General features: G+C 35.0%; 1 protein-coding gene across 1 annotated transcript in view; it reads left to right on the forward strand.

The window, feature by feature from the left end:
- Positions 1-23,186, forward strand: part of LOC101970633 (adhesion G-protein coupled receptor V1-like) — a 105,762-nt gene that overhangs the window by 71,317 nt on the left and 11,259 nt on the right. The window contains 7 exon segments of the mRNA XM_078036158.1: positions 512-686; positions 2,450-2,585; positions 4,334-5,439; positions 8,077-8,194; positions 8,974-9,145; positions 11,885-12,127; positions 20,600-21,007. Coding sequence (XP_077892284.1) covers positions 512-686; positions 2,450-2,585; positions 4,334-5,439; positions 8,077-8,194; positions 8,974-9,145; positions 11,885-12,127; positions 20,600-21,007 — 2,358 coding nt within the window.

Here is a 23,186-nt window from a genome sequence, read left to right on the forward strand (position 1 = left end):
TCCTGGGATGTGATGCTTGTGAAAAGGACAGTTATTTTTTTAAAAAAATCTTTGACGTTTTCTGATCTTCACAAAAAGATATCAAGTTGAATCAAAAAATTGAAAACCTTAAGAGAAGGTCCAGTCCATGATGCTCATTTTGTAAATGAAGAAATATGTTGTTACATCTTAGCAAAAGGTTGGATTTCAGTTTTAGACAAATCAGGTTGTTATATTAAAATGCCATTTAATTTTTTTTTGCTTTCATTTAATTATGGTTTTATTTATTTTTTGGATATTGTCCAATGAGGGAATTGCATTTTATTCAAAAAGAGAAAGCTATAGATTATAATCTAAATTATGAAGCAGAATAAATTTTCAAATATGAGATTTTATTTCTTAAATCTTTTTCAATTGAATATATTGTAAAAAAGGAAATATATAAACAAAAGGAAATTTGACATTTAACACTTCAAATTCCCTGGAAATTTTCAAATAAAACATGAAATAATCTAAACATGTTTTTCTTCAGGTTGGATTTGAATCCACTGCTTTTCAACTCACGGATATCACTGCTGGCACAAGCCAAGTTATGATTTCTAGGACAGGAACATATGATGCTCTCTCAGTGACCTGGACCACAGGATATGCTCCTGGGTTAGAAATCCCTGAGTTCATCACTGTTGGTAACATGACCCCAATACTGGGTGAGTTGTAGTGTTTCTAGGATCAGCCTATAGGATAGGCAGATGTGTAACTGGCCAATTTCTTGGGTCATCCTTCCTCTGGACTCTAAACTATTAGCTTCCTAATATAGTATTTCCATATGTAAGTGATCAGAATTGTAAGAGCAGATTGGTGAGGAGGAGGGAAACTTTTTTTGAGACACATTGAAGACTTCATACCTTACCTCAAAACAGTGGTCACTAAGCAGAATGCTTTGCCAGTACATTAAGAGTTTGTTAAAAGTAGTTCTGAGTACCTTATTTGGTCCATATGGTAATTAAAAAGATGTAACTTTGCATTAATTTACATGTCCACTTGAATATTTCTAATAGAACAACTGTGGTTACTTTACATACTGAATTTTAAAAATTATATCATTAACTTTTTGAGCAAGATGTAAGCATTAGATGGTTTGACCTCTGACGTGTTATACAGAACCCACTCCAAATCCTTGTGACGGCAGTTATAAAGGAGATCTCAGTGGACTCAGAATCTTTGTACTTCCCCCTCCACCTGTCATTTATTTACAGTGTCCTCCTGGTCACCAGGCAAATACCATGTACCATCAGTCATAAATGTAGTGAATCCTGTGTAAGAACTGAGATCCACAGTCTCTCTGTGAAGATGGAAAGATTTTCATTTTCTCAAGTTCTCAGCCAAAAAATGGAATAAAAACCTGAAATCCTTTAGATGAGGGTGAGAGCCCAGGACAGAAAATGACAATATTGACAGGCCAGCTTGCAACCCAACAGGAATCCCAGTAGTTCAGAGTGAATTTAGATGCTTGGTTAAGAGCCACCATAGCATTAGAACTGCCTTGGTTACTGGGGTTTCCATAGCCACGGGATAGGTAATGTTGATATAATGTATCAAGTACTTCTTCTGCTTGATTTTCCTTTTAGCACATCCCCTAAATTAAAGCTATTTCATCATCTTTTTAATCTATTTTCTGTAATAACACTTATTTGTTACTCCCCTACCCTTTCTGTCAATTTTGGTGATATGCACAGCTCCTTCTATTCTATCTATCTATTTACTTTTGTTCTGGTAACAGCTTAGATAATTTAAAAATATGTATCTGTGAATACATTGCTCTTTAAGTCTGTGTATGTTACTGTGTTTACATATGAAATTAATATTTAGAAGTTTTATAATAACTTGATTATTTTAAAATTACAGAAGTTCTCCCAAATAGATTTATATCTTTAAATAGGCTTGATTAGCTTTTTTGAGTTTTTCTAATAAATTTGTCAACAAAATGGAAAATAAAATATAATGAACACCCACAAACTCACTGACTAGATTTAAGTTATTCTACCATATTTGTAACATTTATTTTTTCTGAAGTAACCTAAAATAACATACATTCATTGTGATATTTTGTCATAAACTACTTCAAGACACATTTCCAAAGTATCCTGGGGTCAGTATTTGAACCAGTGCCTGACCCTTGACACTGAGTACTGGTCGACTCTTGCCTAACACTATTCTCTTTTCACTACTGGATTTGGCAGTTAAGCTGGGGCAGGGTAAGATAAGTGATGAATAGACAGGGACTGAAAGTTGGGTTTATGTGGTTAGGGCAGCTTCTGCAAGTTTATTTATATACCTTTCCCTCCCCCAGTTTTTAATATGTTATCTTCCAAAATTTTGGAAAAGAAAATATTTCACTACATGTGTAGGAGTCAAATTCCAATTTAAGAACCTAAGAGCAAGCCTGCTTCACTTTTCACATTTGTTTCAGGGAGCCTGTCATTTTCCCATGGTGAACAAAGGAAAGGAGTTTTGCTGTGGACCTTCCCCAGTCCTGGTCGGCTGGAGGCCTTCGTCATTCACCTGTCAGGTGTGCGGAGCAGTGCTCCAGGTGGAGCCCAACTCCGGTAAGACCAACCTGATTCTCAACCCAGAAATTCTCTGAGGAATGGTCTGGGGTATCAGTCACTACAGAGGAAAGCACAGGGGTCACTGACCTTGAAGCAGACGCAAACCATTTAACTGTAAAACAACATAGAGCCTGCATGCCAAAGACGCCGCCTGGGAGGCTGGGTCTCAGCAGCCACCACTCTGTTGCTTTACAGAACTCATCATGACCTTTAACTTGAGAGTGGTCACCCTGAATTCCATCTGCAGTAGGAACTGTGGCGTCAAATATGCTTGTTTTACAGGAAACTGTCTTTTGCAAAGCTACTGAAAATACCTGATTTCCCCCAAGTGATAACAAATAAGAATAAAACATCATAGTAGTGTAATAATGTTACTTATTCAATCAAGTAGCTCTTTGACTTTAATTTATTTCATTTTTTGATGTATCTATTGTAACTATTCATATGGAACCAAGCATATTTGCAATGAAATATATCCCGCCTAAAAGCAGTTTATTTTTCTCATGCCTGAGATGCACTTGGCCAGAACAGCAGAAGACAGATCTGAGAACCACACTTATTAGTTCTGGCTCTGCTACTGATTTGCTATGTGACTTTGGGAAAGTTACTTGGTCTTTCTGTTCCTCAGTTTGCTTATTTGTAAACTGTAGAAAATATGTGCACAAGACTGTTGTGCGTGCACACACATTTATGTGGGAGGCATCTGTTGGTGAAAACATGGCTTTAGATTACACATTATGCATATATCATTTAAAAAGAAATGGTTGTCCAGAGAACATATTTAAAGGTCATAAATTCAAATGCCTTTAGCAACACCAATAATAGCTTTCAGTGTTATAGTGCTTCTACACACACACACACACACACACACACACACACACACACACACACACATACACTCTTCGTTCTTCCAAACAGCCACTGTTTGAACTAGATATAACTAATTGTCCCATTTTATAAATGAAGAATGATTTATACATAAGGTAATAAACCTAGCATCTACACAGCTCAGTGTTCTGGCCGTAATTTGGACCCTGACTGTCTTGTCACAGGCTGAACTCTAACAACTAATTTATGTACTGATAGTGCTTGACAATATAGAGGGATAGGCCTGGGGTGTCTTCTTTAAAGGCACTCAAATTTACATTTAGTTATTTACATGTTAAACTCTGTTCGTCAAAGAAAATATGTCCATAGTCAGAATTAAGATTGATGGGCCACCAGTTCCAATTTTTGATATAGTTATTAATTCACAATAAAAATTCATAAGAAAAGAATAAAATTTTAAACCATGGATGTTTCTTCCAATTTATATAGAGAGTTTTAGCTACATTTACATGAGAGAATAGTCCCATTACTGACAGTTTGAGGAGATAAGAATTGTGTTCCTAGTACTAGTTAATATTTCTATTTGGTAGACAGAAACATTGTCTGATGTCTAGAGCATCACAGAGATTTTGGTGGTCTTTTACTCATCATTAGAGAAATGCTGAGGATTCAGATCCTTCTGTTAGTGGCCCCAGGATGATGGAGAAACATAGCAGAGACCTAAGAGCTCTTCATTTAGCCAAGACTTGTTAAGTAATTTTTCTGTCACTGTTGCTCATTCATTTCTTGGATATGGAATTTGTAAGGCCATGTCATTTATAAGATGCTTCATGAGCAGCATCATAAATGTATAAAAGAATACTCCCTATAGTGGTAGTCGTATTTTAATCAATTCTCATGGTTTTAAATTTTTCCAGATCAGGTTTCACCATTGCTGAAATTGAACCTATGGGAGTCTTCCAGTTTTCCCCTAGTTCAAGAAGTATCACGGTTTCGGAAGATATACAGATAATCAGATTACATGTGCAAAGACTGTTTGGGTTCCACAGTGATCTTATTAAAGTTTCCTATGAGACAACTCCAGGAAGTGCAAAGTCACTGGAAGACTTTGAGCCTATACAGAAAGGGGAAATGTTTTTTCAAAAATTCCAAGCTGAAGTTGATTTTGAAATAACCATTATTAACGATCAGCTTCATGAGATGGAAGAAACTTTTTTTGTTAATCTTACTTCAGCAGAAATTCAGGGACTACAAAAGTTTGATGCTAATTGGAGACCATGCCTGAATCTAGATTTCAGTGTTGCAGTGATCACAATATTGGATAATGATGATGTGGCAGGCATGGATGTTTCTGTCCCCTTGACAGCTGTGACTGTCGTAGTTGATACCACTCTCATTCTTATAGAAACTGATTCTACCACATATCCTGGCACAAGCGAGTTAACTACCATTCCTCAGACAACTGAGATGGCTGTCATCATTACTGAGAATACTGGTATGTCTGCCACCCCTGAGAATCTTGTCACCGTTCATGGTTCATCTACCATGCCTGAGAAGCCTGACATGACCACTGTAACTGCCAGTATTTCCATTCATGGAACTTTTAGTCTTGTCCCCCCCATTGTTTATGTTGAAGAGGAGATGAAGAATGGCACATTCAATACTGTGGAAATTCGTATCCAAAGAACTGGTGGGTTTGAAGGCAATGTCAGTGTAACAGTTAAAAATTTTGGCAAGAGATGTGCTTAGAAGGAACCAAATGCATTGCCTTTTCAGGATATTTATGAAACCTCCAACCAGACCTGGGCAGTTGAAGAAGAAGACTTTGAAGAACAAAGTCTTATCCTTATGTTTCTGGATGAAGAAAGAGAACGCAAAGTATCTGTTCCAATTTTGGATGATGATGATTCTGAAGGGCAGGAATTCTTCTTTGTGTTCCACACAGACCCTCAAGGGGGAGCACAGATTGTGAAGGGAAAAGATGCCACTGGATTTGCAGCTTTTGCCATGGTTATTATTGCAGGTATCTTTTAAGTGATGGAGGTAAAACATGTACTTTTGTGGCCCGGAAGTTGTAATAAGATCAATCTATTTAAGTTTAGCTTGAGACAGTGAATTACTTGAGTCACTAGAGTTAATATTTTTTAATTGGTTCTTTTTAGTGATACATAACAGTAGAAACCATTTTGATAAAATTGTACATGCGTAGAATATGTCTTAATTTTAACTGGGATCCCAGTCTTATGGGCATACACGATGTTGAGATTCACCTTGTCGTATTCCTATATGTACATAGGAAAGTTATGTCTGATCCATTCCATTGTTCTTCCCATTCCCATCCCCCTTCCTTTCCCTTGCATTCCCCTTTGTCTAATCCTCTGAACTTCTATTCCTCCCCATCTCCTTATTATGAGTTAGCTTCTACATATCAGAGAGAACATTTGCCCTTTGGTTATCTGGGGTTGGCTTATTTTACTTAGCATGATATTCTCTAGATCCATCCAATTACCAGCAAATGTCATACACACATTCTTATTTATGACTAAGCAATATTCCATTGTGTACACATACCACAATTTCTTTATCCATTCATCTGTTGAAGAGTACCTAAGTTGGTTCCGTAGCTTAGCTATTGTGAATTGTACAGCTATGAACATTGATGTGGTTGTACCAGTGTAGTGTGCTGATTTTAAATCCTTTAGATATATATCAAGGAGTGGAACAACAGGGTCAAATGATAATTCTATTCCTAGTTTTTTGAGGAATCTCCACGCTGCTTTTCAGAATGGTTACACTAAATTGCAATCCCACCAACAATGTATGAGTGAACCTTTTTTCCCACATTGTTGATAATAATTATTGTTACTTGTATTCTTGATACTTGCCATTCTGGTTAGAGTGAGATGAAATCTCAGTGTAGTTTCCATTTACATTTCTCTAATTGCTAGAAATGTTGAACATTTTTTCATATGTTTGCTGACCATTTGTATCTCTTCTTTTGAAACATGTCTGTTTAGTTCTTTTGCCTATTTACCAATTGGATTATTTTGTGGGTTTTTTTTTTTTTTGGTGTAAAGCTTTTTGAGTACTTTATATATCCTGTAAATTAACACCCTATCTGAGGTACAGGATGAAAGATTTAAAATCAGCATGCCACCAGTCACATCCGCATGGTCATATTATCCCGAGTTGTTCACTCTGCCTGTAAATGTACCCTTCATCTTTTTCTCACTTGGCTCTTTTTCTTCATAATATTTCAGTTTTAACTGGATCATTAATTTGCTGATTTCTCTCATCTTTAATTTCATTATCTTTTCACATTTAAATTTTGGAAAGCACTTTTACAATAAAACAGGTTTGTCAGATTAGAAGTCTGGAGCATCTTACTAGAAACTTGACCTCAATTTGTTGTAGATATGGCAAGGAAAGCAAGCATTATTTTCATTAGATAATGTTAGGTGCTTCTGTTGTATAAACAAAAATAAATGAAGGCTCTGCCTGTGAGAAGCTTATAATCTACTTAAAGAGACCAAATCCCCACTGAAGGTGACGAGGAAACCATTGCTTCAAAACAGAAAATGCTAACACAGGTTCTGATGCAAGGCTAAGGAATGATGGCAGTGATCAGTTAGTGAGAATGGGGACTGGCTGAGGCAAGACCCACCAGGGCACCTGGACCAATGTAGCCCATCATGTGCTTGTTCATAAGACATGGACTCCACATTTGCTTACGTTTCACACCTGGGAAATAGAGCAGGGGCTGTTGACTATAAGCTTTCCTCAATCAGGACAGCTAAGAAGTTTCTGTGTCCTTAACTTAACCTAGTCTGTAGAAGTTCTGTCTGCTGGGAACCTCAGGAGTGAGATTTACAAGTGATGGATGTAAGCAGTTTTTGAAGGTGACTACTTTAGGGTCATTGCTTCTGGGATCACTTTGCAAAACCAGGTCACTGGGAAATAGAAAGCTGCTAAAAATGTACACGGGCATTTCTCTAGTCCTAGAAGCTCACTCATATGCTGGCCAGGATGTGAAGTGATTAGTATAGTATGGGGTCTGGTTTTACTCCAAAAGATATATTTATATCTTTTTTAGTTTGAAGGTTCCTGTAAACTTAAATGTTGCTCAGAAGAGTCAGAATTCCTTAGTAGTTTTGTTTTGTTCTGGGGTAAATAACTGAACATGTAACATGAACCCTTTTGGTCAGTCCACTTTTAGGAAGGTAGATGGGTTAAATGGAGCTCATTTATTCAAATGATATTAGTAAATGCTTACCAAATGTGAGCACTCTTCTTGGTGCTGGGAAGATAGTAGTAAGTGAAACAGCTGCTGCTGGATAGGTACCTTCTGTGAGGATACACAGACTTTAAAATTTCAAGTGCAATCAAATGTAAAGGAAGGTCTCATCAGAGAGATGAGTATATGTGTGTTAGGTGGGGAGGAGGATTTGGTGTTTTTCTTGAACTGTTTCTCAAGCTGTTTTCTACCTTGATGTTTTAGGGTAGATATTTGGTTTATTTCTAGTGAAGATCTTTAAACACTATAGCTCCCACTCCTCATTTCTGGATTTTTCACTTATGCTCTCTGAGTTGGCAAGATTCCTAAGGCATTGCAGATCTTGTAAATTCTTAAGTGTATTATAGCCTCCACTTTTCTTTTCAGGAAGTGATCTCCACAATGGAATCATAGGATTCAGTGAGGACTCCCAGGATGGACTTGAACTGGGGGAAGGAGCTGATATGAGGAGACTGCATCTTCTTGTCACAAGGCAGCCAAACAGGTGTGACTGATATGTGTGTGAGTGTATACACTAATTGGGATTCACACAATAGTGGAGACAGAATGAAACCTTGATAGTAGGCAGCATGGAATTTGATGTGTCAGTGTGCAGGTGCTGTAGTCCTTGATCTGGGATTTAACACATTTGGCTCATAATCATAATATAGGGCTGCCTCAAATGTTTCGTACTTCGTGAAGTACCTCACAGATGTCAGATTATGTAGGTCATCACTCCATCATATTTACTATTCTCTGAGGACTCCATATACCATTACACTCTGAGGGACACTTGGAGTAACAAAATTTTGTTTGCATTTAATAATATTGCAACAGCCTTGAATTCTGATGCATAAATATATTTGATATGCACGCACACACACACACACACACACACACACACACACACACACACATTTTCCTTTTTTCACCTAAATGTTTTGTGAAAATGTAGGTCATCTTTTGCCCTTTATTGTAATAACAACTATTTTTAACAACAGTGTTGTTTCATAGAGAAATTTTTGCTAAAAGATAAGTGGGTTCTCTTTATTTTTTACTTTCACTTTTTTGGTACATGATAGGCAAAAAATATTATTTGCTTTCACATTCTTGATGTAGAATAGTTCCACAAATGCTTATTCATTACTAATAGAGTGTAATTGAGGAATACTGTGTAGACCTTGAGCCTTAACCTTTCTGTCATGGGGAGAACTGGTCATTTTCAGCATTATCAGTGGTGATGAACTAGGTACCACACTGCTCATGTGTTTGCTTTGTTCACAGAGCCTTTGAAGATGTCCAGGTCTCTTGGAGAGTCATACTTAATAAAACAGCCATTGTTCTCCAGAAAGAAGGAGTGAACCTGATGGATGAACTTCTGTCTGTGTCAGGAAACATGACGTGTACAGCAGGTCAAACACAATGCTTCATCAGCCTTGAACTTAAGCCAGGGAATGTAAGAAATGACGAGGCACAAGGCGGTAAACTTCCAATGTTTCTTTAGAAGTAATCATTTTTAAATCATTTTATGGAAACTCAAGCATATTGTTTTTGTTGAATTTCTTTGTATCTTGCCTAGTTGTAATGTCAAAATCATTTTGCTGGATCACAGATTTTAGACTGAGAATTTACTGAGAATTTGAATTTTTCAATTTTTGTAAAATAAGCTTGTCAATATTTCTTTGTCTTTTTTTTTTTGGTCCTCTGGCCCAGCTACTCATTGTGTAAACAATTCTTGAGTCATTTTCAACCAGATTAGTATTTCTGATTACTCTAACTGTTGAAAATCCATCCCTCCATTTCAACTCACTTGCATTTTTTCTGATGATTTATTGTTGGCTCTACATTAAAATGTATAAGATAATAATTAACTTAGGAAGCATGCTCTTAACTCATGAAATCTGCTTAAAATAAGCAGAATGTTTAAACATTTGTTGGAATTTTTAAAGAGCTTTTAGTAAGATATTGTATCCTTAGTATATTGGTTTTCTGCTTCTGAGCAGATCTGATCCCAGCAAAACTAATTTTATATTAGTCGGGGCAAAATATCACCCTGGAGTGCATCTGACTTAACTAGGAAAGAAATCTGCTAGCAGTTATACATAGAATGGGTTCTTGTAAGGTCTCCAGTCACATCTAGGAGTCTCAAGAGGCTCAGGTGTGATCTATGTGTCTTGTTTTCTCAGTAGATTTAAGCAATATTGTTGAATAGAATGTTTTTTTTTTTGAGAGAAGATACCTTTGCCTCTGGTCTAATTATGTGTAGGCACCATCTGTACACTGCTCAATTTTAGATAGTTCTTCACTTAGATTATAATATATTCTTTTTGACTGCAAGTGGTTGTAAGTAATGTTATAATCATCATGACAATGAAAAGGAATATTTTACTGGAAAATGAAGGAAAGAGTCTTTATATAATATGCTGAAATCTTCAGTTGAAAGAAATCATTGTGAATTCAAGCTCACTTGGTCATTAGGGAATAATAGCTCTTGAATATACTTACCCATACTTTTCTAGTGTTTTATTTTATGGTATTTGCTAAATTTGGCTTCTCAAAAGTGGAATAAATACAGTTATTTCTGTATTTCAATATTTGCTGACAGTTGATCAGAAAGAGTGAAGAATGATATGTACCATATGAAAGCTAAACACATTTCTTCACGTAGCAAAATGAAATTAAGGGTATTTATTGTGTGACTAAGATGCAACTTATTCTTGGATAATATGAAGGATTTCTTGTATTATTTCACAACATAATGATTATCATCAAAATGATCATGAAATGATCATGGTAGCACATGCCTGTAATTCCAGGGCTCAGAGGCTGAGATAGGAGGGTCACAAATTCAAGGCCAGCCTCAGCAACTTAGCAAGGCCTTAAGCAGCTTTGTAAGACCCTATCTCAAAATAAAATAAAATAAAGGCTGGGGATGTGGATCGGTGGTAAAGTACCCCTGGGCTTAAGGCCCAGCACACATACACAAAAATCACAAGTAATGAATAAGGTCCTTGCTGATAGATGAAAATGATGCATTGTATCAAATTAGACAATCTCATGAGCAGTTGAAAACCACATCAGCTTAGCTTTTTTGAGTCGTGCCAGGAAGCTAACAGTACTCCTAAGGTTTTTAGATTATGTATAAGAGTGAATAATTCATAATGACAAATGACTGATAATGTGTTTTAAAGTTGAATTCAGACTTTAGAAAATACATTATTTCAGAATGTTGAGAAAGTAAAGATGTAGAACAGAAGCAAGGTACAACTAACAGAATATATTTAGACTTATTTGAATTGAATTTTGTGAAATTTTGAAAAAAATATGAAATTATAGAATTTATTATTATCAATATTTGGTCCTATACATTTAAAGCTCTTTAAAAAGAAAAGATATCAAAGTAAAATCTCACAAAGTTAAAACCCTTTTTTTCCCCCATCCTCAGTGTTCTTCAACTCCATACCCTGTCTTGGTCTCTTCCTGCTACCTCCAACTGAGGCAGCTGCTGTCCTGAGTTTTCCTTTATTCTGTTTTTCTTTATTTGTTTTAATTCTTTGCATGAATATCCATTAACAACATATATTGAAACAGTGAATTTTTGGAACTTTATTCTTTCAGTATCTATTTATGTACCTTCATATATATATGTATTATATATATATATATATATATATATATATATATATATATATTACTTCAAAACAATATTTTCACTCAGCATATTTTGACATCCATCTATGAGTCTTTTCACTATATCTCTATAATATTCTGTTTTATGAATACATTTTGTTTATCCTTTTGCTCATGTACTATGTCAAGCTGTCTCTGAATGTTGGTCTTCTGGTAAGAAGCTTACCTAAAGTAAATGTATTTTTTCCAAATATATGCCCTTTTATTTTATTTTTAGGTATAAATATTAGCATGTATCAAGTGCATAAAATGATGGGTTTCTTTGTAACATTTTCACACATGCATATAACATGCTCTGATGGTATCCACTTTCCTTATTAAGGTTACTTAACCCCTAAAAGTAAATCTAATTCTCTAGTAACCTACCACAAGAATTTTATTTTTTAATTGTATATTCATTTCTATAATGATCTATGTGTATTAAAATATTTCTTGATGCTGGAACTGCCCCCAAATAGAAATAAATTGGTAGTAGTTGTATATATTTTTCTCTTGTCATTGTCAGATACCTCAAGTTGAAGTGTATTTTTTCGTGGAACTCTATGAAGTCACTGCTGAAGCAGCAATAAATAACAGTGCCAGATTTGCACAGATTAAACTCTTACAAAGTGATGAACCTCTAAGCCTTGTGTATTTTTCTGTGGGCTCTCGGCTGGCAGTGGCTGAGAAGAAGGCCACTTTAATCAGTTTGCAGGTGGAAAGAGATTCTGGGACAGGACTGATGATATCTGTTAACTTTAGTACTCAGGTAAGCTTACAGCCTTTAGTCACATGTATTAAGGTTTTCTTCTTTAGCTATATATAACAAGTGTAGTAATAAAACAGACAATAATTGATAGATTATTTTCTGAGGATGCCATTATAATTCACATTTTATTTATTACACTAAGCTTTATTCTTGCAGCAGGTCAATTTTTCTCTCATCAGTGACAGGTTTTAAAAATGTTTTAAAATGATAAACTTTGATTTTTCTTTGTTTTTGACAGTTAATTACAGAATTCAAAGCATCTGGTATAAATCTGTTCTATTAAGTCTCATAAGAGTTAAAGTTTTTTCAGAATGTAACTATATGAGATCAGAAGGAAAAAAGTACTTGCTATGTTCTATCTCTGAAGTAGTTGAAAATTTCATTTTTTAGAACCTCAAACACTGATTATATTTTGGGTTTCTTCAAATACATGAGTTTGTGAGACCTCACTGCTACATTTTCACAATCATCCTATTAGGTGACTTCAGGGTAAAGGCAAGGAGCAGATGGGTATAGGAGGCTCCCAAGAACAATGCTGTTAACACCAAGTCACCAGATCTAGTTAGCCCAAACAGTGCCCTATACTTTTGAATGTTGATTTTTTACTTTAACAGCAAAACTCTTAAATAGCTAAGACAAGAATATGTATCTTCTTTACACAAGGCATGCTTGTGGGATTAGAGATGGTCCCTCAGCCCTCTCTTTTTTTCCCCTCTTGACTCTTGTAGCCCCAGAAAACCCACAGTTTGAAAGCTATCATTCTAGACAGTCCTATTATTTATACTGTTTAAGTAGCCCATACTTGGTGACTCTAGACCTCAAGATTACAAAGTTTTATTAGAATTTTTGTACAATATATGCTTGGTTGTATCACTATTAGGTGATACAACTGTTCTGTGCTCAAAAACCAATTTTGTGCATAAAATACAACGTGTGTATGGCCAGTGAGCTGTAGACATGCATGGGAGACCAGGCCTAGCACTGTGAATAGTAAGCTGTCCTGCAGGTTCACCAGGCAGAGTAATTACCTTTGTAACAGAATATAGATCAACTCACAAAAAACAACATTCTGTTACATGAGACCCTAGAAATAAACTGTATTCTACATATCTTGAGGTGGTATGGTATAGTTGCAGATAGAAGTATTTTGATTTATAGTTGGAAGATCTTAGTATTTTTTCTTATAGTATTTAAGATAGGAAGAAAAATGAGAGAAAAAAAGCACATGCTTCATTCTTGCTCTTCTTCCATGACACATATCACTACATGCTCACTACTTGGGAGAATAGAGGGGGGGCTGGAGATGAAAAGCAGCTGATAAAAGAGATTTGAAGTACATTTAAACTATTTTATACTGGTGATACATATAGATGATAGAATAATTGAAGTTGCCAAATGAAGAATCTGATGCCAATATCACTAACATATTTCTTTACACTTTTTCTAGATGTATCATAAGTGACTCTTGGTAAGACATGTTGTCACTAACATGTAGCTCTTAAAGGACATTTATGGGACAATATATGTCATTAATTTCTAGTTTTCCCTACTATTATGATTAATTTTATATGTTGATTTGACTGGCCCACAGGACGCTAATATATTTTGTCAAACCTTACTCTTGTGTTTCTACAAGGGCATTTTTCGATGAGATTTACATTTAAATCAGTAGACAGAGTAAAACAGATTGCCCTCCTAATGTTGATGAGCATTATACAATCATGTAGAGGTCTGGATAGAACAAAAAAAGCTCAGTTGAGTAAAGAGGAATTCTTCCTGCCTAATAATCTTTGAATTCAAACACAGTTTTTCTTGCTGTCACAGTCATATTGAAACATTGGCTTTTCCTGAGTTTCAGGCCTACTGAATTCTGAATTGTGACTACACCATTGGTTTTCTTGGTTCTCAGACCTTCACACTTGGGCTATTACTAAACCATAAAATTTCGCTGATTTCCAGATTGCCATATCACCCTGAAGATCTTGGGATTCGTTTGTCACCATAACTGCATGAATTAATTTCTTATAATTCTCTCTCTTTCAACATACATCTATAGAATGTATATTAATCCCCTATTAATTCTGACAAATACAAATAGTACCTTGCAATAAACAATAAACTTAGTAAAGAGTATTCATGGCAGTGCTGTTATACCAATGCCATTTCAACAAACCCAAATGAAAGTGAAGAATGAAATCTGTAAAGTTTTCTAGGAATGGAGGGCTTCTGTTTCTGGGAAGATGGAGTCAATGTAACTTTCCCAATAAGTACAACTGAAGACAATCAAAATTATCTATAAACAACATCAGAAGACTCTTAAAGCTGGAGAGGAGAAAGCAGAGGAGCTAGAGAGCTGGGGACCCAAGTGGTAAAACAGTGGTGGGTTCCCAGTGTTTTCTTTATGCTTTGAATCCCAGACTTTGAGCTAAAAGTAATGATACACAGAAACACTAATGGGAGGAGATTTTTTTAAAGCCCTCACAAAATCTGCTGTCTCTAGTGAAAGGAACAGAAAAAGAGTAGCCTAGCAAGATAGATACTAATTCAGCCAATCACCCCAGAAAAAAATCTGTTTCCACACACCAGCAAAGAATGGATGAGGAATCTAGATTTCTACCTTGCCAGAGGCTTCAGGCTCTCTTCTGGCACAGTATTAGAGAGACCAAGTGGAGTGTCAGGACTTTCATCATTATCTAGTAGAATAAAATGGAACCCAGCTCCCTCATGGTGTTCAGGGATCCTCTGGGGAGGCAGTAGGAAGGTACTAATGCTCTTCTCAGTCAGGGAAGTATCAGTTGAGGATGAGTTTGGAATCAAACTCCCACCTGCACTTAGCAATAATGAGGAATCTCCTTCTGTCAACAGAGAACAAGTGGGAAAATTAGGCTTATACTTTCACATGTCAGTAATAAAGTACATCTTCCCTTCCTTTGCCAGAGCAATCTCAAAAGAAGCCAACTAAAACAGAAGACTTAAATAATATTCAAATCTTGTAAAATAACATCCAAAATGTCCATGTTTCATTTATCAATCATTTGTTCTATTAATAATTCAAAGAGACCTAAAATGTAATGAAAAAAATAAAAATAAAAAGGATCAACAGGTGCCTATAGTAAGATGGCAGAAGTAAAAGTATCTGACATTGTAATAGAGCCATCATCAAAAGGCTTCAATGAAGCTAACCCCCATTAAGGGAGGGGCTAGTGTAAGAATAGAAATTATGTAGATTAGAGAAAGGGGAATGAAGGCAAGGGAATAGGAAATGGAAAGACTGTGGAATGAATTTAGCATAGTTTTTCTTTGTACATTTATAGGTGTACTAGAGTGAATTTTACCATTATGCATATCCACAAGAATGGGGTTCTAATTAGAAAAAAATACAATTTATGCTCGTATAACTATATGAAAATGGATTCCACTGTCGTGTGTAACTAAGAAGAACCAATAAAAATCCTTCAATTAGCAATTACAAACATTCTTGAAACGAGAAAAGTAAAAAGTTTCAACAAAGAAATGGGAAGTGTTAGCAAATAAATAGAAGACAAAGAAGAGAAAATGGAAATTTTAAGAGTGAAACTTGCAATAACTGAAAGTGAATTGATAGGCTCAGTAGCAGAATGAAGGGAGAAAAGTAAAGAATAATGATCTTTGAAGATAGAATAATAGAAATTATCCAATCTAAACAGCAAAAGGAAAATAGATTGAAAAAGATAAAAAGAGCCTCCCAATGTAACAGTAACAGAAGATCTAACATTGTGTCATTAGAATCCTGAAAGAAAGAGAAATCAGGAATGAAAAATACTTGAAAGAATAATGAATGCAAAATTTCCTAAAGATTGTAATCTGTAAATCCAAAAAGAAACTAAGAAAACTCCAAGCAAGATATGATACATATGAAAATTAAATACAAAGAGAAATATTGAGAGAAAGAGAAAATATGAATATCTATGGGACAAAACCAACTTGAACAATAGCAGATTTCTTACTAATCATGGGATCAGGTAAAAGTGGTACAACATTTTTCAAGTGCTGAGGTAAAAGAACCATCAACCCTGAATTCGATTTTGAGGAGAAATATCCTTCACAAATGAAGGAGAAATTGAGGCATTATAAAAGGAAAAAAAAATAATTTATTGCCCACAGACCTATTCTGAAAGAATAGCTAAGCTAAAGTTTTCTAACTAGAAAGGGAATTATAAAAAGAAAAAATGTTGAACACCAGGAAGGAAGACATGATAAGCAAAAACAGAGAAAACAAACAAACAAACAAACATGAAGAGACATTAGAGAAGATTTATATATGAATAAAAAGAACATTAAAAGATATTCAACATCATTAGCTCTCATCAAAATGCCTATTTATAAACCACAATGAAGTATCATTGTATACACTTAGAACAGCAAAAATTACATCAGTGACCATACCAAAAAATGTTGGAAGGATTCAAAGATACTAGCTCAGATCACTTACTCACTGCACATGGGAATATTAAATGGTATAGCCACTCTGGAACAGAATTTGTTGGTTTCTTAACTAAACATGAACTACCAGATGACCCAGCGATTGCACTCCTGGGACATTTATTCCAGGGAAATGAAAACTTATGTTCACATGAAATCTTGCACATCAATGTTTATAGTAGCTTATTCATAATAGCACAAAACTAAAGCAAGGCAGATTTTTTATAAAAGAAAATATCCACTCTGTTTTAAAATTTTTTAAATTTTTTTATGTTTATTTATTTATTTATTTATATTTTTTAGTTGTAGACACAATACCTTTATGTAGTGCTGAGGATTGAACCCAGTGCCTCACACATGCAAGGCAAATGCTCAACCAACTGAGCTACTGAGGCCCCAACAACATTTTCTTTTTAATGGGTGAATAGTTAAACTGTAGTGTCTCCATACCCTGAACCACAACTCAGTAATAATTAAAAATAATCTATTGATACATATGACAACCAGAGTCACCTCCGCATGATCATGCTAAGTGAAAAAAATCCCCAAATTATATACTGTATGATATCATTTATATAATATTCCTAAAATTTAAAAAATCATCGAATTGGAGTTTAGTGGTTTCCAAAGATGAAAGAGGGGGTGGCATAGAGTGCAGACAAAAGTCAACTGAAGGATTCTTTGAGGCTGAGGCAGTTCAAAGCCAGCTTCAGCAACTTAGCAAGACCCTATTTCAAAATAAAGAATAAAAAGGGCTGGGAACATGGCTCAGTGGTTAAGTGCCTATGGGTTTAATCCTTGGTACCAAAAAGAAAAAGAAAAAAATGTCTTGATAATCTTGTCTATATTAATGCCAGTACCATGGTAATGATTTATATTATAGTTATGCAAGATGCCACCAATAAGGGATACTAAATAAAGGGTGCAAGAAATCTCTTTTTATTATTCTTATAAATGCAGGCTAATCTACAATTATTGAAAAGTAACAAGTATGATTTTAAAAAAATCAAAATATAATTTTACCTCTCTGGTGTTTCATTTCATTTGCATAACTTTCTGTTGCTTCTTTGCCCTGCCTTTCTTTCTTTCTGAATTTTAGGCATATTGCTAGAAGATAAAGCTGTGTAATTTTGCTTTCCAAGAACTGGCAAGATGAGAACACAGTAATGAACCAAGTCACCATTTTGTTATGATGATAATGATTTTCATTTTACTTAGGAGAGATTAATGAAGTTAGAATAGTCACTATAACATCCATATACTTTGTTAGGTCAGCATTCCCATATACATAAATACATTCCCATATACATAAATACAGGCAGCATATATTCTCCAATATTTAAGTCTTGATGATATAAAGAAGAAATTTTCCATCCTAATTACTTGAAATAATGAAAAGATCACCCATTCTAGTTATGCTTCCATTAAATAGGCCTATAGCTAAACCAAATTTGAAAACAGATTCTAATCATCTATATTTTAAACCAAATTTGAAAACAGATTCTAATCATCTATATTTTAAACCAAATTTCAAAACAGATGCTAATCATCTATATATTTGTGCAATAGCTCAGAGTACACAAGTTCAAGAAACACTGTGAATTTACTTCTTATTCTTATAATGCCTGTTTATTCAAATGTTTCTATATTGACTTTCCAATAGCATACTGCTGATTGTTTGTGCCACATTTTTATAAATATAAGAACATTTTGATTTTTTTACTTCCTTTAAATATTGGAATTACGAAACAAATTCTACCAGAAAACAGTGGACAAATGTATATATGCAGTTCATACTAATCAAACACCAGCACCTCTGTGAGAAATCCAGCTTTACCAGGAATTTAAAACTAGGGGCCATGAACCCCTCTCTGATATAAGAGGTTATCTTACAGATAACCTCTATTACTGAATTTCATGTTTAACTACTCCATTGCTTTTATCTGTAGTTTTACCATCCACCATATGTTTTTTGGGTCTACCTGTTTAGGAAGTTATGAAAATTAAATTTTTGAAATTGTGTTCTGAGGCATGTTGTTCTGAGGCATCCTTATTTCATTCAACAATGTTTGTTAAATACCCATCCAACATGTTCTGATTTTTGTTATATAATATTCAATGCATATTTGTAGTGTAACCATTTAAAATACAAAAGCCAATAAGCTTTTGAGTAGTTTCCTTCAGTAAGGTTTTTGTTCTATCATTGTTCTGCAGATGATTTTAAAAGACTTTCTTCATGGACTGTTAATTTTTTGAAATAGTTGATTACTTCCTCTTCCTGAAGGATGCTGTTCCCTTTGGGTGTCTAGGTTGTGGTACTTTCCTGCTCTTAATATTACCTCACTGGGAGTTCCTCTCTGATGTCAATGTAGGTGATGATGCCTGTTGGAATCTACCCAGACTCACTCTCCAGGCTATACTATGCCGACCTATAAGTGTTACCTGAAAGCTGAGGACTCCCAAATTTTTGTCAATTGCCTCCCCTTTTCCAGACTCATGTATCTGATTTTTCTTACTTGAAATCTTTGCTTCAGTGTCTGAGACATCTCAGGCTTAATATGTATGATAATTGACTCTTGATATCTCCTTCAACAATATTTCCCCTAGCTTTTTATCATTCATGCAGTTACTTATTCATTAAAGCCAACTGCTAGACTTTATCCTCAATTTTCCTTTTCCTTTAACCCAGCATTGAATTCATCATAAAGTCCTCTTAACTCTATATTCAAAATACATTCCCAGTCTGGGTACTTCAAATCTTTCCACTCCTGGGACCCTAAATCAAGCTACCACTATTTCTCATATGAACTATTGCAAAAACGTGTGCCTTCTTCCTGCCTCTGTGCTTATTTCCTGTTAAAAGACTAATAAAGATAACAGCCTGAACGCTGATGAAAACATTGAATGAAGTGGGCCACTTTCTTGTATGTTCCATGCTTCCAATCATGTGCCCACCCCAAATGACCCCTTCAACCTCTCATGTGAGCTTCCAGTCACGCTGGCCTCCTGGTTTCTTCTCTTATACTAAGATGGTTCTTACTTCAGGAACTTTGTGATTGCTCTTCTTCCTGCCTAGAATATTTCTCCTGAGATCTAGAATATTTCTGCTGAGATCATCATGTAACCTATTTCTTTACTTCACTGAGGTCTTTTTTAATATCAGCTCAAGAGCTTTTGTAACCAGCATTATGTAAAATTGTGCCCTGACCTTTCCCTTCCCTTACTTTGTCTATTTTTTTGGTCATAAAACACCATGTATTAATAGATAATTAATTCCATAGCTCTTCTGTTTTCTGTAAGTCTTCACTAGAATAATAGTTCCTATGAGTGACCTGCTCTTTAATTCTGCATCTATATTTTGCAATCCTGGGCTATACTATGAGTTTCACAGTTGTTGGCTCAGTTGTAAATAAATGTGAATTCCTTTCATTCTTTTGTGACTAAGTATTCATGTTTCACTTTCTGAATACTTTTTAATAACCAAACTGAAAATATGAGAGATATATGCACTTAGGACCTTATAACACATTCCTGCATTCCTGTATTTAAGCGTGAGCAAGAGACCAGTTTATTCTTCCTTCTCCTTCCTTCTCTCTGCCTCCTCTTTATCCTCCCTACTTTACAACTACCTCCCCAACAAATTTTCAGGTAGGAATGAAATGTTAATATTTCTTTTGTTCCTTCATACGTATGTTCTCCAGCATGTGTAAGCTAAAGCACAACTTTTAGTGTGTTCACTTGGGAGACATTTATGGGGAAAAAGCAACATTTCTTTTCTAATTCTCTTCTTTGATATTTTCACTCAAAAGAACCTGTCTTTCCAAACTCCATTACTGTATGATGTATGTTTATCTCTACAAATTTTTAATTAGATTAGAAAACATATAAAGCCCTATATTGCCCATCAGTTTATTTAACAAAAATAGAATTTTATTTTTACGAATAAAATTTTGTTTATGGCATGTTCAGAGACAACATAGTTTCACTTATATGTTATTGTTTCCTTTGCAGGAGTTGAGGAGTGCTGAAACAATTGGTCGTACTCTCATATCTCCAGCTGTTTCTGTAAAGTATTTTATGAGAAATGAAGGCACATTGGTCTTTGAACCTGGCCAGAGCAACACCATGTTGGATGTCAACCTAACGCCAGATATAGGGTATTCAAGTCCATTTCCTAAATGCTTTCAGATTGTGCTTTTGGGCCCAAAAGGTGATGCCAGAATTGATAAAGCATATGGTACTGCCAACATCACTCTTGTCTCTGATGCAGAGTCACAGGCGATTTGGGGCCTTGCTGATCAGCTACATCAGCCCCTTGATGAAGACATTCTTAACAGAGTGCTCCACAACATTAACATGAATGTAGCTACAGAGAACACGGACGAACAGCTCAGTGCTGTGATGCATCTAATAGAAAAGGTAAGAAAAACTTGCAAATGGAAACACTTGGTTTAATAAAACTTGACAAATTAGAAAACCAAAACAAAAGTCGCATTCTATTATATCACATACATAGAATTATGATAACACTAAACTTCTAAATATAAGAGTAGAATTCATCATACCTGACAATGAACTTTTGTTTGGATATGAGTGATGCCTGTTTGACACCCTCAGTATTCAATTTGCATAATCTTGTGCAGCAGAAAAAATAGTTCAAAGTCTAGAAAGGCAGAACAGATGTTGGAAGCTGCAGGCTCTTTCTGATTCTCCAGAAGCTGTTCACTTGTCTTTGGCATTTGACCTCTATTGTTTTTGCAGTCATAAAAAGAGGACTTGCACCAATTTGTAGTCCCACTAGCAATGTATGAGTATGCCCTTTTCTGCACATCCTTGCCAACACTTATTTTTGTTGTATTCTTGGTAACTGCCATTCTGACTGGAGTGAGATGAAATCTTAGAGTAGTTTTGATTTGCATTTATCTAATTGCTAGAGATGTTGAACATTTTTTCATATGTTTGTTGATTAATTGTATATCCTCTTCTAAGAGGTGTCTATTCAGTTCCTTAATCCATTTATTGATTGGGTTATTTGTTTTTTGGTGTTAAGGTTTTTGAGTGCTTTATATATTCTAGAGATTAGTGCTTGTGGTAAAGATTTGCTCCCATTGGAACCACCATTTGACCCAGCTATCCAACTCCTCGATTTATACTCAAAGGACTTAAAAACAGCATTCTACAGGGACACAGTCATGTCAAGGTTTATAGCAGCACAATTCACAGTAGTTAAATTGTGGAACCAACCCAGATGCCCTTCAGTAAATAAATGGATAGGGAAACTTTGGTATATATTCATGATGGAATATTACTCAGCATTAAAAGAGAATAAAATCATGGCATTTGCAGGTAAATAGATGGAGTTGGAGAATATAATGCTAGGTGAAGCAAGCCAATCCCAAAAAACCAAACTGAATGTTTTCTTTGATATGATGAGGCTGACTCATAATGGTGATGGAGTGGAATATGAGAGGAATGGAGGAAATTTAGAAAGGGAAAAGGAAAGGGATGGGGAGGGAGGGAATAGAAGGGTAGGAATGATGGTGGAATGAGTTAGACATCATTATCCTAAGTACATGTATGAAGACACAAATGGTGTGAAAAATACTTTATGTATAATCAGTGACTTGAAAAACTGTGCTCTGTGAATTGCATTCTGCCATCATGTGTAACAAATTAGAATAAATAAATAATTTAGTTTAAAAAAAGAGGATTTGGAGTAGGTATTCATCTACATAGTGCTTTTAGTTTAAATGCCATGAAACAGGAACAATTATCCACTGCTTGTTCTCTGTTCCTCTTGGGCACTGGAAACTTTCCCAGAAAAGGAAAAGCTATGGATTGGCCAGATAACTTTAGGCATTCAATTTGGCCTGGAGTGGACCAACTAGGTTTTGTTTTAAACCCATTTATTTATTTACACTTCTGCAAATGATGGAGTTAAATGGAGATATGAGCCCAAGGACATACATGCAAATAGATAAATAAAAAGAGTTAGTATTAGAGGAAAACATGAGAATGTGTGTGTGGGATTCTTACCAAGATATTTTATAGTAACACATTTACGTATAAGTATAAAAAGTTTTGATCACATATGTATGAATTTATTAATACTATATTTCTAACATAGTGACCTTTAAATATTTAAAATGTTTACAGCAGGGACTTAGAATATCATGTCTATTCTATTTCCCATGATATTTCTTAAAATATAAAGCTCAAAGTATAAAAAAGAAAATTGTTATGTATACAGGTAAGAAGAAGAGGCCATGCCAAGTAGCTTGTAAAGCAGAGAAGTGGTTGTTATTTCACATAGAGAACATTCTAGAAAATAGTGATCTCACTACAGAAAATAATGTTACTTAAATTTTTTAAAATATTGTTTTTAGTTGTACATGGACACAATATCTTTATTTTGTTTTATTTATTATTTTTATGTGGTGCTGAGGATTGAATCCAGTGCCTCACATGTGTGAGGCATGTGCTCTGCCACTGAGCCATGACCCCCATCCATGTTACTTAAATTTTCTAATGATGAAATGGCATGGGACATCAGCAAGTTGATTTTGGCCAAGACAAGGGAAAGCATATATGAGAACAA

Source organism: Ictidomys tridecemlineatus, unplaced genomic scaffold, assembly GCF_052094955.1.
Source record: "Ictidomys tridecemlineatus isolate mIctTri1 unplaced genomic scaffold, mIctTri1.hap1 Scaffold_215, whole genome shotgun sequence".
Taxonomy (NCBI): Eukaryota; Metazoa; Chordata; class Mammalia; order Rodentia; family Sciuridae; genus Ictidomys; species Ictidomys tridecemlineatus.